General features: G+C 33.4%; 1 protein-coding gene across 1 annotated transcript in view; it reads right to left on the reverse strand.

Moving 5' to 3' along the window:
• Positions 1 to 16,538, reverse strand: part of LOC145331772 (uncharacterized) — a 39,160-nt gene that overhangs the window by 10,157 nt on the left and 12,465 nt on the right. Inside the window, exons 13-23 of the mRNA XM_080176610.1 lie at positions 15,392 to 15,451; positions 13,542 to 13,738; positions 12,704 to 12,776; positions 8,209 to 8,292; positions 7,813 to 7,875; positions 7,336 to 7,446; positions 6,064 to 6,138; positions 5,173 to 5,301; positions 4,473 to 4,662; positions 3,153 to 3,225; positions 315 to 455 (exon numbers count right to left, since the gene is read on the reverse strand). Coding sequence (XP_080032736.1) covers positions 315 to 455; positions 3,153 to 3,225; positions 4,473 to 4,662; positions 5,173 to 5,301; positions 6,064 to 6,138; positions 7,336 to 7,446; positions 7,813 to 7,875; positions 8,209 to 8,292; positions 12,704 to 12,776; positions 13,542 to 13,738; positions 15,392 to 15,451 — 1,196 coding nt within the window. The remainder of the gene's footprint in view (positions 1 to 314; positions 456 to 3,152; positions 3,226 to 4,472; positions 4,663 to 5,172; positions 5,302 to 6,063; positions 6,139 to 7,335; positions 7,447 to 7,812; positions 7,876 to 8,208; positions 8,293 to 12,703; positions 12,777 to 13,541; positions 13,739 to 15,391; positions 15,452 to 16,538) is intronic.

A 16,538-nucleotide genomic window follows, 5' to 3' on the forward strand; every position in this document is an offset into this window, starting at 1 on the left:
TCATGAGCGAAAAGTCTTAAATTGAATTAATTGCCATTGTCCCCTCCCTTACTCCCTGAGAGAGATAAGACAATGGCCGATGAATTGATGTACATCCCAAATGATGACACACAAAATTACCACTTCTGTAGTTTAAAATTAGTGGCTGAAACGTATAAACGCTCAATTTAATAAACCAACTAATCAAAATTCAGTTAAAGTCCCCAAAGATGTTAAGCCAACGAATACGAAAATGTTACTACAAAACTTGTTGGACAAGTGTAAAAAACCGTCAATCTCTCTTTAGTTCAAAAAAAATTATAAAGATTGTGTTCCTATTGACTCCAGTCTCATACAGAGCCCATCCTTCCGTGTTCTGGAGGCCAATTTTCTCGGCCAGCTTGGCTACAGAGTTCTCAGCTGTATCACAAGGATGTACGTCGATGGCCTTGGTCCGCCCATCCAGAAAGAAGAATCTAAAAACATAATAAAGATTAGTTTGTGAAATGCATTTTTTCAAATGTTTCAACCATTAATTTTAATCTACAGAAAGGGTAATTTCGTGTATCATCATTGGGGATATACATTAATATATCGGTCGTTGTCTTATTCCTTTAGAACCCTCAATTTGTGTATATAGTCAATCTACATTCTACATGTACAAAAGGAGATCCATTTAATTTGTACTTAGAAATATGTGTAAAAATTGTAGGGAATTGAACAATAAGACAACGGATAATAAATTGATATAGTTCCCCAATGATTATAAACAAAATTACCATTTCTGTAGATTAAAATTATCGGATGAAAATTTGGACAATGTGGAGCCCAAATTTCAATAAAAGTAACATAGGACCTAAGCTTTTGAGCCAATGAATAAGAAAATGGGGGTAAAAAATTAAGTCCAATGTTCCCCAATCCCTGTAAAAACTATATTTAAGAAAAACATCCAAATAAAATATCCTAATAATTATATCAAAAGATTTTTTATTTGAATCCGCTTCCTATGAAATATTAATCCTAATTTGAATTTGAAGAACCTAAAAGTATTTTAAGGAAAAGGTACCTACATAGATGACAATATTTCTCTGAAAGGAGGGTAATTTTATTTCGTAAAGTTGGATGTTAGCGTTTAGTCAAATGCGCTTATTAAGTCAAACTGTCTTAATTTTTTACCAAATGAATACGAACTGTTCATGATTAAGATTTGTTAAGACTTAAGAAGCGCATTTGACTAACAACTTTACGGAAAATACAACCCCTTTTTCCTAACAATAATTCAAATTTACCACAATCAAAATTTCAACTTGAGAATTAGGGGGAAGGTCATTTATATCTTGATAAGACAATGGTCGTTAAATTAATGTACATCCCAAATGATTATACACCAAATAACCACTTTTGTGTAGAACAATTAGTGGTTGAAACGTTTGGAGACTCAACTTAATGAACAAGCCAATCAAAATTGACCAAAGTCCCCAAAGTTGTTAAGCAAATAATAAGAAAACGTCATTATAAAACTTTGGGGGCCTATGTAATAAACAGCCCATTGTCCTCTCTCTCATTGCATTTAAATTATATTATTCTATTCGTGTATATAAGATTTCAAGAAGAGTTGAAAGAAAATATTTTAATAAGAAATCACATGTGTCTAATTCTTAAAAGAAATACATATAAATTTCACCAGAATCTTTCTTATAAATATTAATTATATTTTACAATTGGAGAATATTAAACATAGGTATCACATGTCAATACATATGTGTCCAGTATGGCCACGAAACCGATTAATAACCACTGAATTTGAATCGATTCTCAGCCATACTGAAAATTCATATATAACATCGTATTACAGGCAATTTTCCCATAATATTAAAATAAAAATTAATACCAATTCAAAAAACTCATATTCCCTAGAATACCTAATCATTTTCTTTCTCACCCGTTAGTCGCTTTAGGCATTTAAGGCCACTTTCTAAAGGAAGTAAGGGATTGGGGGTTAAAGCTAGAGTAAAAGATACCATCCTATTGTATTACTGTAGTAAATTTTTTTGTCTGTATTAAAGGAGGATTTGCAGTGAGGTTCTGAGATGGTTTTAGGATATTTAATTTTATATATTTTTAGTCTGGGTATGGTTTTAGGCTATTTTTCTGCCCTTCCATAATCCTTCGAATATAGAACCTCTAAAAGCTAGGAGTGCATACGCTTGTATTAATATACTTGAGCTATTCTTAGTGTATTGTATAAATCATGGTATTATAAACCAGCAAAAACTTGTTTTAATAATAAAAGCATAAAAATAGAAAACATAAAAATGCTAATTTTATTTTAATTAGAAATCTAAATTTATATTTCATGGTATATTAGGTATTTATATCACCTTACAGCTTTATGATTTTCAGAAATTGTAAAAATAAGACATTAATATATTAAAGTAGAGCATTGGAGAAAAAAAGGAAGGGGTCATTTTATTCGCGAATTTTCCCTAAAGTTGTTGGTCAAATGACCTTATTTAGAACAATTTTACTTTTTAAGAGCATTCGACTAAAAGGTTTACGGAAAATACGCGAAAAAAATGACTCCCTTCATAATGAAATAAGTAAAACGGTAAATAAATCTTATCATTAAAGGAGTTAAAATCTTTTTATTTTATGTACTAAAGTACTCTGTTGTTGAAACAAAAGGATTACAAAATACATAAAAGCGAAGCTCTGAAACGGTAATACATACGAACATTAACACTTGTAGAGTGTTAGAACTGAATCGGCAGAAACAATGGCCATGTATAAGTCGAAACAATATTTTAAGTAAATTTGTTGCAAAACTGCTGAAATACAGGATATTTACTGTTTTAGGACATACTTGAATTTTTAGGATTTGATTATAAAGATGCTTTGCTTATAACATAGTTCTTTGTTGTCCTAGGAAACAGTATTCGAAAAATCAGATAAATAGGGTATTATATCACATCAATTTTTTGTCAAAAATAAAAATCTGCATGTTTAACATGGACGTACGCACTTTCTGGTAACGATTATAGAGTTGCTGCACTTCTAAATGGCACCTGACTGTCAAAGGAATCATCTTATAAAGTTTGAAATTGATAGGACATTTTTAACATGCCTAAATTAACGGTAAGAGCTAACCGTTGCTTTGAAATTAGATATACTACCTGCAAACAATTGTACCAAGGCGTTTCATGGCAGCTATTTCTACTGAGCTTGGCGGCAACTTTCGAACATTTACTGAAAAAAAACAATATGTACTTTATCAAAGAGACAGGAGACAATGGGCTGTTATCAGTATTACACTAGTCCCCAAAATTCTAAAATAACGCTTTCTTTTTCGTTGTAACAACTTTGGGGACTTTATGAATTATATATTTACTCATGGATTTCAGAATAATTTCAACTCACATGTACTTCAAATGTTTTAAAACTTATTAATACGAACAATGAATTAATACGTTGATTTGAATCTGTAACTGCTCTGTTTGGGAATATCAACTTCTAAAGGGATAAGACGTTTAATAATGGATGTTTAATAAAAGAACACACCAATTATAATAAAATAGTTATATCTTTCATCGTATTATAAACCGCTTTCCGCGGATATAGAATGTACAATTATTAGATTAAAACCAGGTGCCGAAGGCACGGGCTAAAAAAACTGGTTTTAATCTTATGATTGTACATTTCTATATTCGTAGAAAGCGGTTTATAATACGATGCTAGACAAAGTTTTTTTCGTGTGGATGAGAACCGATTCCTATCCACCGTATTCGATGAATACGAGAAACTCCTTCTGTAGGTTAAAATTATTGACACTATCTATAATACAAAGTAGAACGATGTCTGTCTGTCTGTCTGTTTGTAGCGAAGGATCTCGCTAACCGCTGAACCGATCGGGTTCTCCTTTACAGGGTAGCTTCTTATAGGTCCCGGGAAGGTTTATAACTATTTTTTTTTTTTTGGGGGGGGGGACACTAAAAAATGAAAAATACCCCGGCCCCCCCCCCTAAAGAATTTTTTTTACATTCATTTTTAAAATCTAAATTACGAAAATTTGGTTTTATCAAACCTCTTAGGGCCAAGCCCCTAGAGGCTAGGGGCGAAGCCGCTAGTAACTTATAAGTTTGTACCAACAAATCTATACAGAATTTTAAAAAGTTACCAAAGTTTTTAATCTGACGAATAATAACCTGACTAAAATTTTTTTGAACCAGTTTGTTTTACAGTCCTTTGTTTCATCCCTCCCTGCCTCATATCGGTTGTTATTTCCAGGGCTCGGCAGGCGCGCGTCAGCTGCGTGTAAGCCACAGTGAAATCGTCGTATGATAATTTTAAATTCCACTAATGTCTAAACCTGTTCCTAGACAGACAATCCTTCTTTTCCGAATTTTATCTTTTACACACAAGCGGGTTTGAATTTGAGGCTTATGCACGGCTGAGGCGCGGCTGCCGAGCCTTGGTCAATTAAAAAAATTGGCTACCTTTAATTCTGGTTGAATTATCGGCGCACCACTGAACATACTGTTGGATCTTGCCATCAGTATGAATATTATCATGCAGGAAGCTCACAAAATATTTGTACAAGGATTTGCTGGTGGGAAATGCCACGACAATCAAACACATCAGGAGCCACAGGTTTTCAATTTGTAGGGGGCTTGGGTTACGGGTTACCTAAAATAAATTTTTTTATGAAATTTATCAGAATCACTTGTGTAATAAGTTCAAATCCTTGCCTAGCAAATATTGTACTTCAATAGGTATATCATTTCAAAAGTAATTTCTAAATTTTTAGATTGGAGAGGTTTGTTTATTTCAAATAATACATAACTAATAAAAGTTAAATTATAATATAGTGTCAATTTTGAAAAGAAAATAACTCCAAATTGTTCATTTTTCCCTGGAAATCCTTAAACCTCGAAAATAGTTATTTATCGCAACGTATTATAGACAGCTTTGTGTGGATATAAAATTAGAATTATAAGATTAAAACCGGTGTTGTTAGCCCCGGGCTAAATGCTAGACTAACAAAACTGGTATTAATCTTATGATTCTTATTTTAATATTCGTGAAAAATTGTATGTAATCGATGTTATACATGATATTTCATAATGAATTAGAACCGGTTCTAATCCACCGGATATAATATTAATCAGTATCAAAGCCATACTGGACAAATATTACCTGTCTCATAATTTGAACATAAATCTCGTCCCTAAGTTCATCTCTATCCAAGCCAAGTTGAATAATTTGTTGTATTACTGACACCTCGGAGTCTCCCTTGTATTCTGCCTTGGCAAACTTGTTCAATTCCTAAACAATAACAATGATTGAAAATGGGGATCATGGAAAGAAAACGAAGTATCGGGTTTCGTCCTATTTTCACAGTTGCCTTTCTCCTATTTATAGCCCCTGCGGGGGGCTCTAACCATGCGGAGCAATAATTGACGTTTAATAAACCTATCTAAAATAACCTATCAACAGCTACTGTAAAAAATACAAAACTCGCTACTTCGTTTTCTTTCCATGATCAAATAAAGGTTCTATAATTTGCTGCATTACCAAACTTCAGAAAAAAATAATGATTTTATAATGTTAATATTATTTGCTAATTAAATTGGCAAATAAATAATAAAATATAGATTTATTTGACCATGATATAATTCGTTTCCCGCTAACGCTAATTAACGTTCTGCAAATTAATAGTAAAACATTTTAAATTGGCAAATAATTTAATGATTTCCAAAAGGTAGAGAAACAACAGTAATGCGACAAAGTTTATCTAACCTTATCTATCTATAAAGGATTGGAAATTTTACAAGGAGGGGGTGGGGGTTGCTCTAACCAGTACATAGCAGAGATTAAATAACTGTATGTCCCAACCCCAAAGCACCTGTGCCAACTTTCAATTGGGTCTTTGAAATTCAACCAATAGCGTCGGGAATATTAATACAGCCAAGTCGCTACAAAAGAGCAAGAAGCAATTTGCCAGCAGATGAAATAGTTCCCCAACAGGGGGCTCCAGGTAGTTGTCTGGTCCCACATTTTATTTATAGATTTATTTAAAAAGGTTACCTTGAAAATATTGCAGGCAAGGCTGACATTCTCTGGATCAAACATGTGAATATGTGATGTTGGTATGGAATTACCCTAAAAACAATAGAAAAATTAATCTCAATAACATAAACTTAAGGTGTTTTACTTTTCATAAAAGGGGTAAAATATCAAAGAGAGAGGGAACAATGGGCTGTTTATTACACAACTTAGTCCCCAAAGTTTTATGAAAACATTTTCATATTGTTTTTATTTCTTAGGCTTAACAACTTTGGGAACTTTTTGAATTTTCTATTGGTTGGTTCATTAACTGTCCAAGCGTTACAACTTCTAATTTTAATCTTGGGGTAATTTTGTGTATCATTATTGGGGATGTACATTGTCATTGTCTTATCCCATTAGATCCCTGCGAAAACATATATTATACATATGAAATGAAGTAAATAAAACGAAGGAAAGAGAAAGAGATTACATAATAATAGTGTCTTAAGTGTTATTTTAAATTACACATTTTTTGAAATATTTAGCAAATATCTAAATTGTAGGTACTTTTTAATTAAATATAGGTTGTGATTTCTTTGTTCAATTCTACATGTTCCAAAGACTTCATGCAGTAAAGAACAAGATATTGGTTAAATCTAGATATAAAATAGCAGAGATGCAAAATCAAATAGGTATAATAGAAGAATAAAAATATTTTTATTCAGAAACTTTGCAAAATTCTATTATTAAAAACATTCGAGATATTTTTTATTTGTACTTAGCTAGGACGCAATTGGTTGGTTTATTAGGTTGAGTGTCCAAACGTTTCAACCACTGATTGTAATGAGATCTAATCATCATTGGGGATGTAAATCAATTTATTAGCCATTGTCTTATCCCTTTAGATCCCTGTTAAGACACATTGTTTAAATAAGTTCATTTTGGACTTTAGGCTAGCATTTGATTTTTAAAATATTTTAGTTATATTTTAGAAACACTTCTTATAGGCTAGGGTAATCCTTATAGTAAAGTAACAGGATGTTTATCTGTCTGTCTCTCTAGAATTTTTTTACCGAAACATCTCGATAACCACTGAACCGATGTATGCTCCTTTACAGTGTAACTTTTCATATGTCCCCGAAAGGTTTATAGCTATTTTGGGGGAGGCCTCTAATGGCATAGCCGCTAGTCCTTAAAAAAGCACCACAAAAATGAAAGTTCTCTTTTAAGGCCTAAGATTATGTAAATAAAGACAAATATTAAAATGTTTAACATTTCAAGCTTACTTCTATAAAAGTTTCATGTTCCTACCTTATAATAAGAGACCATTTCATCAATTTTGAGCATATCACTAGTTTTGCTTCTCTTGATAGTACCCACAATAGTTCCGCTAGGCGATCTTTCATGCTCATTGAAAAAGTTCTACAACATTTTTCCTTTAATTTATTTAGAAGATTTTAGAAAAGGTTGTAATGGAAATAAACAGATGTACTTTAGTAGGATATTATCCTATCCATGGGGAGGGAGGAGACAATTGACTGTGTATTACACTACCAAAAAGTTTTATTATTCGTTGCCTTAACAATTTTGGAGACTTTTATTGAATTTTGATTGGTTGGATCATTAAGATGAGTGTAAAAACGTTTTAACCACTAATTTTGTGTTTCACATGTTTCATAATTGGGGATAAACATCAATTTATCAGCCATTGTCTTATACCTTTAAATCCCTAGTTAATCAAAGCTAATATGATTTTTTTCTTCAAAATAAACATTAAAGGATAAATTCCTGAGCAAATTCAATGAGATTATGTCTTTCTTCCTTCTTTTGTTCAGCTTCCTCCTCTGCTTCCTATAATAAAATTCATTGTTATTTATCACATTATATCTTAGACAGCTTTCCGCAAATATAAAAATGTACAATTAAAACCAGTTTTGTTAGCCCCGAGATGACAAAGGCACGGGCTCACAAAACTGGGTTTAATCTTGTGATTGTATATTTTTATATTCGTAGAAAACTGGATATAATACTATGCTATATTTTTCAGTGTGATTTTTTCACTTGTATTCTAAACTATATCTGTAAATTTTTGTCTATCTGAACCGATTTGGCTCTACCTAACAAATAATATTTCTAATTTAAAGCTTCACAAATATAAGTTTCTAGGTTATCCAGAATTAATACCTGAATTCTTTCTAGTTCTCTTCTGACTCGTTGCAGTCTGTATTGTTCCCTTTCATCATGAATAACAGGGGGTGGAGCATACACCTAGATATAGATAGATAGATAGTCTGTATTGTACACTTTCATCATGAATAACAGGAGGTGGAGCATACACCTAGATATAGATAGATAGATAGTCTGTATTGTTCCCTTTCATCATGAATAACAGGAGGTGGAGCATACACCTAGATATAGATAGATAGATAGTCTGTATTGTTCCCTTTCATCATGAATAACAGGGAGTGGAGCATACACCTAGATATAGATAGATAGATAGTCTGTATTGTACACTTTCATCATGAATAACAGGGGGTGGAGCATACACCTAGATATAGATAGATAGATAGTCTGTATTGTACACTTTCATCATGAATAACAGGAGGTGGAGCATACACCTAGATATAGATAGATAGATAGTCTGTATTGTTCCCTTTCATCATGAATAACAGGGAGTGGAGCATACACCTAGATATAGATAGATAGATAGTCTGTATTGTACACTTTCATCATGAATAACAGGGAGGTGGGGCATACACCTAGATATAGATAGATAGATAGTTTGTATTGTTCCCTTTCATCATGAATAACAGGGGGTGGAGCATACACCTAGATATAGATAGATAGATAGTCTGTATTGTTCCCTTTCATCATGAATAACAGGGGGTGGGGCATACACCTAGATATAGATAGATAGATAGTCTGTATTGTTCCCTTTCATCATGAATAACAGGGAGGTGGGGCATACACCTAGATATAGATAGATAGATAGTTTGTATTGTTCCCTTTCATCATGAATAACAGGGGGTGGAGCATACACCTAGATATAGATAGATAGATAAACTCAATAGATAATCAAGAATTCATAAGTTTATAAATTGAATCAGTTCTTTATCTTTGGGTGGTTTTATTTTATTTTCCGTCAGAGAGAGAGGGGACAGTGGGCTGTTTATTATACAAGTTCCCAAAGTTTTATATGAGTTTTATTCGATGGCTTAACAACATTATGGACTTTAAAAATTTTTGATTTATTGATGAATTAAGTTCATTGTTCAAAAGTTTTAAAATAGTTGTAACTTGTAAACCTTCCCAGGACCTATGTGAAGCTTCCCTGTAAAGAAGAACCATATCGGTTCAGCGGTAAGCAAGATCCTTCGGTACACACATAAAGATCCTGTCACTTTTTTATAAGGATACATATTAAGGCAAACAAGGCTTTGTAAATGCACATCAGTACCATAAGGTTGAAGAAATAATATTTAAAACGCCAAAACGTTTTTAAAATGATCAGCTTCTAGATAAAGACAATCTATTATTTCCAAAAAATAGATGCATACCTATTGTACAAAATGTATGTTAAATTTAAAGAAAAGGTCAAAAGAAACAATATCAAATTCAATATATTGAATACATAAATATAGATTTCTTGATTCTTGTACGTGATATATTCAGGATTGAATAAAACATTAGCACAGCCACTATGCAATTAGGGCCTGTCTGTCTTCAAATATAATTTCCTCCCGAGCCAATCGCACGTGACTTGTACAATAGAGCAACAGGCTGTCTCTCTGTTTGTCCGTTTGTATCAAGGGGGGGGGGGTAGATATACCACACTTTTCTGGGATCTTGCCAGATCAAGTATCAACTGTGGGGAATACCAAAGGATGACTCCATGCAAAATTTGAGCCTGATCCGGCCAAAACCGGCCGTGATTTTTATAAAAAACCGGTTTTTTTCCGGTTTTTAGAGGGTATCTCTAAATCGATTCAGCTGGAGCAAAACCAGTTGGAGGTAAAAAAAGTTTTACTTCACATGAAATTTAGCCAATGTAATTGCCTACAAAAATGTACTTTATCATCAACATGATTGGACAACTCTTTCCCCTCCTAAATGTCCACTAAAATCTCGGAAACGGCAAAAATCGCCAAAAATCACGCCTTCGGCGCCGAATAACGGCTAAACGGTCAGCCGGAGGCGAATCAAACAAAAGTAAAGAAATGTCCACCTAAAAAAGTTGTTCAACACCAAAGAGATGCTTAAAGTCTTTAAAACGACTCCTTCCCTTACTTTAAGGGGAAAAACTGAAAAAACGTGATTTTCAAAAGTATGCCCACTTCGTGGGTGTGGGGGGCACTGAACCCGTCATCCCGGGGTCACCAAATATAAAGTCTAGGCGGCCCACAATGCTGAATTTTCACCAAGTGAAAGTCTTGTGTCATTATCTCTTATGAGAAAAAAGTTATTAATTAATTAAAATTTCAAATTGTGATTTTTTGATGGATTTCTTTGATGAAATGACAGGCCGGTCAATTTTTAGGCAATTTTTTGCGGTTTTTGGCCCGTCACGCCCAAACAGTTTGAGATAATCTCACGGGACCTTTTGCCCAACCTAAGTCTGGATATTTGTGAGGTCTAGGAAAAAAATCAGACTTACGCAAAAGATTATAATAATAATCTTTACACAGAAAAATGGCACAAGGTTAGGGTTTGAGGGGGCAAAATGAGCCGACCAGCGATTTTTGACAGCGCGCAGCGCCGTCGTGCTTCATCCAATCCGGGATTTTTTTTTCTTAGACCTCACAAATAACCAGACTTAGGTTGGCCAAAAGGTCCCGTGAGATTATCTCAAACCATTTGGGCGTGGCGGGCCGAAAACCGCAAAAAATGGCCTAAAAATTGACCGGCCTGTCATTTCATCAAAGAAATCCATCGAAAAATCACAATTTGAAATTTTAATTAATTAATAACTTTTTTCTCATAAGAAATAATGACACAAGACTTTCACTTGGTGAAAATTCAGCATTGTGGGCCGCCTACACTTTATATTTGGTGACCCTGGGGTGACGGGTTCAGTGCCCCCCACACCCACGAAGTGGTCATACTTTTGAAAATCCGGCTGACCGTTTAGTCGTTATTCGCCGCTGAAGGCGTGATTTTTGGCGATTTTTGCCGTTTCCGAGGTTTCAATGGACATTTAGGAGGGGAAAGAGTTGTCCAATCAAGTTGATGATGAAGTACATTTTTGTAGGCAATTGCTTTGGCTAAATTTCATGTGAATTAAAATTTTTTGTATCTTTAACCGGTTTTGCTCCAGCTGAATCGAATTACAGATACCCTCTAAAAACCGGAAAAAACCGGTTTTTTATAAAAATCACGGCCGGTTTTGGCCGGATTAGGCTCAAATTTTGCATGGAGTCATCCTTTGATATTCCCCACAGTTGATACTTGATCTGGCAAGATCCCAGAAAAGTGTGGTATATCTAGGGGGGGGGGGGGGGTATAACACCACCTTCCCAAGAAAGATCACCCCTAGACAAAAAATTATCACCCCCCCCCCATCTCAACCAAAGAAAATTTAATTCAAACGAAAATAAAAATGGGGAGGCTTTAAGGGCACAGCTGCAAGAATGGAAAATAGCTATTTTTTCGAAAGCTATCACTTTTTTTCATGAACAAACATAGGAACAATCACGCTTGAAAGGTAATTAACGTTATATTTTTCTATTTTTCTTTAACTACATATTTTTTCTTAAATATTTTTAGGTTATTTTCACTGTGTCATTTATGTAGAAATATGTCCTTGTTTCCACAGAGATATAATATTAATTCTTCAAGCACTTCAAGTGTCGGAAATATTAAAATACTGTAACGAAATAAAGATATACGGACAAGTATGTCATTGTCCGTAAATAACGCTACAAAAACACTTACAGATAAGGGAGGACAGAAAAGAAAATGGAGTAGCTGCTTCATTATTTTTGAACTAAATAGAAAATGGGGGGTGGGGGCCTCTGTGTTCAACTAAGCATTGCCAGTTATTTATCGTGAAGGCAATGTTTGAACACTGCTAGTTTTTGCAACCCAATCAAAATTTATGAAAAGCTTAGCATCATGAAAAGAAAACGAAGTAGCGGGTTTCGTTTTTTTCACAGTTGTTATTGATAGGTTATTTTAGGTTAGGTAAATGATAAAGATTTCCTCTACCCGCAGCTTAGAGCTCACCATAGGGGCTTGATATAGAAGAAAAGCTAGGTAAGCTGTGTAAATACGGCGAAAACCGCTACTTCGTTTTAAATCCATGGCCTAAAGCTTCAAAGCTTTAAAGACAACGAATGAGAGAAGGTGTAGATTTTAAAACTTTGTGGATAATATATGATTTACAGTCCAATGTCCCCTCCTTCTGGGACAAAGGAGACTGGACTTTGCAAATTGTAGAAAAAAGATAGATAAGAGAGAAGGGTTTAAAATAAGTTTAATTTTGCGTTGTGACTGATGGACGTACGGTCATTCCCCAATTATTAGATAGTTGCGCTATTAATAAAAAGAATCCCAAGTATAATTGAAGATTAATAAAAAGAACATTCTTTAGAAATTATATTTTTAGATTTTAATATTTATTTAATGCTAATATAATTTTCAATTTTGCTACCCGCGGAAAATAATACGAAGTATCTATTACCTTTCTCTTATCAAGTCCTGGGGAATCTTCTATGCCGTCTCCATTGTTATACCCGTCCATTCGGTTCATGCTTCTAAATACATTAATAGTTATTTATCGCATCATATTATAAACAGCTTTCCGCGGATATAATATGTACAATCATAAGATTAAAACCAGTTTTATTAGCCCCGGGGGACCGAAGTTCTTGGCTGACAAAACTGGTATTCATTTTATGATATTTATATTTAATAGGTAATTCTGGAAAATTGTCTGTTATACGATGCTTTACATGATTTTTCAATGTGGCTGAGAAAAAATTCTAAACCAGTGGATATTAATCGGTTTCGAACCGATACGGGAATAGTTATTTCTCGCATCGTATTATAAACAGCTTTCCTCGAATATAAGAATTGTACAATCATAAGATTAAAACCAGTTTTGTAAGCCCCGGGTGACCGAAGGTCTTGCCTAACAAAACTGGTTTTAATTTTATGATATTTATATTTAATAGGTATTTATGGAAAATTGTCTGTAATACGATGCCATACATGATTTTTAAATGAGGCTGAAAAAAAGTTCTAAACCAGCGGATATTAATCGGTATCGAAGCAATACGGGAATTCTTATTAAATAGTAGCTACTCTAATATAATTTAAGAACATTTTAAAGGCAATTTGTCAACTACAATCATTTTTTTGTATTAAATATGATTCTGTAGTTTTAGTTTTAGGTACATCAATTTCATACCAACTATTCTGAAATGTATAAATTTATTTAGCATACATTCACTGACGGAAGACTAAACGAACATTGTTTAGCTACAGATTAGCTTCGCTACTTAGAACAAAAGATTCACCTGTTAATTTTATCATTTTCTTCGTTTCTACACTCCCCAAATCCATATTGTTCATCCCCGCCGCCTCCACCATTCAGGGGGGGCGGTGGTGGGGGTAGGATTGCCCCTGGAGGCGGAGGCACACCATATTCGGAGGGCGGGGTGCGCCCACTCCCACCCACTGGGTCTGGACGTGGCTTTATGCTCTCGTATATTGGTTCCTGTGCGTTTGGCAAGTTTTGTTATTTTCATATTCAACTTTTTCAAAAATATGTCATACGCGCGATGAGAGGCTAATTAAGGGTACAATTTTGTACTATACAAGTGCCTTACTTTTGAAGATTATTGGATCATGACCAATTTAAAGGTGGGCAAAAAATGCGAACTTTAAAAAAAAACATTTTTCTACAATTAACACAAGCCTCGCAGTTTGAATTTTAAAAAAAACCTACGCAGTTTTTGCTCCTTTTCAACTGGTCATAGTCAATAAATCTTAAAAAATAAATCACTTAGGAAAAGCAATAATTTTGTTCCCTGAAAAAACACACTGTATATTTCAAAACTGAATTATATTATACTTCGTTCATTGAGTACAACAAATCTTTAAGATTTCCCTCAATGCTCCGGAAGGGAGGGAACATTGTACTTAAAATTACACTAGTAACAAGCCTCGGGGCTTACAAAACAATATATAAATTTTTCATTTTTATATTCGCGAAAAGATGTCTATAATAAGATGCGATAAAAAACTATTCTATATTTTTTCTCTTTTTATATATTTTTTAAAACTTATCCCCTTGTCCCTGTGACTCATAATACAAGGGGAGGTCAAAAGGTACATTTGAAAATTTAAAAAAAAAGTAATCCTGTTAAAACAGAAATAGAGGTGATATTTGGTTGAAAATTACACTAGTACTTAAAGTTTAAATTTTATTCATTAGCTCAAAAACGTTGAGCACTTTTATTGAATTTTTATTGGTTTGTGTCGAACTGACAGTTATAGTTACAAGTTTAAAATGTACTTTTTGACCTACATTAATTTTACCTTTGGAACTGTTTGGATGAAGTACAAAACTGACAACTTACATTTTGTACATATATTTCCAATTATATGTGTACAAAATATACTGCCTCAGTATAGTACAAAAATGGAAAATTAATGTAGGTCAAAAGTACATTTTAGATTTTAGTAATTCAGAAACTCATGAAACTTCATGGATAAAACAAACACAATAGACAATAAATAAATATACCTATGTATATTTTTTATTATGAAAAAAAAACTTCCCCTTTCTGTATATTAAAATTATTGGTAGAAAAGTTCTGACACTGTCAGTTTGGAACAAACTAATAAGAACTCAATAAAAGTTTTTCAGCTATACTATTCAGGCGTATAAAACTTTGAGTACCAGTGTAATTTTCAGTCGAATGTCCCCTTCCTCACACTTTAAAAAGGATTACTGCTAAAGCAAGTCAAATGTGATATTTTAATCTACCGCCAATAATTTAAAATATACATATAAAACTAGCGGCCCCCTGGAGTCCTCTAGAGACTCCTAAATGTTTTTTTTCAATCTATATTAAGATCAGCTGCTTACCAAAAATATCCTCTCGGCGGTGCTTTATATTTTTCAGATTTTTGGTGATTTTTCTTGGGAGGGTGGTGGTACCCTCCCCCAAATAGCTATAAACCTTTCCAGGACATATGAGAAGCTACACTTTACCATATCAGTTCAGCGGTTAGCGAGATCCTTCGGTACACACAGACAAGCAAACAGACAGACAGGCAGAATTCCTTTAACTTCATTATAAGGATATCGAGTTTTAAAAAGATGGTTTTATCAATAAAAAAAATGAAATAACAGCAAACTTTCCTTCTTTTTATTAGAAGACTTTTTCCGCTTGAGTGTGTCCATTGCTTTCTTTGTTTCCTATAACATAATAAAACAATTTGTATTAGTATAATGGATATATTATTACTTGGATCTTACACCAGATTTTCATGTTCTATAATAAATTGAACTCTGTAGCGGGCTACTATAACGATCTCCCCCATCCCCCTCTTTATCCCATCCCCTACTTTCCTACTGGATAAACGACTGACCAATAAATGCGAGGGGATTTAACAACCTAAATTGACGACAATTTTCTCCTGTCATAATATCCACATATATTCTGCATCCATTGTATTAGTATTGAAACAACTTTATAAGTTATTAATCGATTTGTTTGGTCGTCTGCCAATCCAACTGAACATAATGTTTAAAGGTTAATCGACTGTTATCCTATTACATAAAGGAGTAAGATTTTTTTATCTAAAGCTAGAGATTTTATAACTAAAAAACAAATTTGGTCCTGTATTTTAGGTAAGCTTCATGTAGGTCCTGTGATATTTTTAGGCTGTTTTATTTTCATATTTAAGTCTAGGGATGGATTTATGATATTTTTATATCTCCTTTTGCATTTTTGAATAAAGAGCCCCTAAATGCCAGGAGTGTAGTTGATAGTTTAAGATACACAAATAAAAATTTTTGAAAAGATTTCTTTGTCCTACTATTTCTGTAATTTACTTGTTTCGTCAGTCTTACGTTTACACTAAGTATTGGGATAGTTTCTATTAATAAAGAATTTGTCTTAGCTGCCGTTTGATATCTTATTTCTTTGGATGATTTAATCTTAATATGAGCATCATATACATAATGCACCCTTTTCGTCTGTATATACTAAACTTCGCTACTTATTTATGGTTGTTATAATCCTCATAAATTGTACATTGTAAAACATAATTATTATAAATAGACCAAAAAAATCTTTGAAAATCAGACTACAACACAAAATATATCATAATCAGCTGTAAAAGCGACTAAAGCATGCCTAAAATAAGTTAGGCCACCATGAATATTTTGCACTAGAAGATGCACCATGAAGATTTTAATTTTGACAAGAAAAATCACAGGCCTAGCTTTATAAGTAACGGAATAAATTGCATTTCCCACACGTTACAGACGGACAGACATA

Source organism: Acartia tonsa, chromosome 11 (assembly GCF_053477335.1).
Source record: "Acartia tonsa isolate MP-2025a chromosome 11, ASM5347733v1, whole genome shotgun sequence".
Lineage (NCBI taxonomy): Eukaryota > Metazoa > Arthropoda > Copepoda > Calanoida > Acartiidae > Acartia > Acartia tonsa.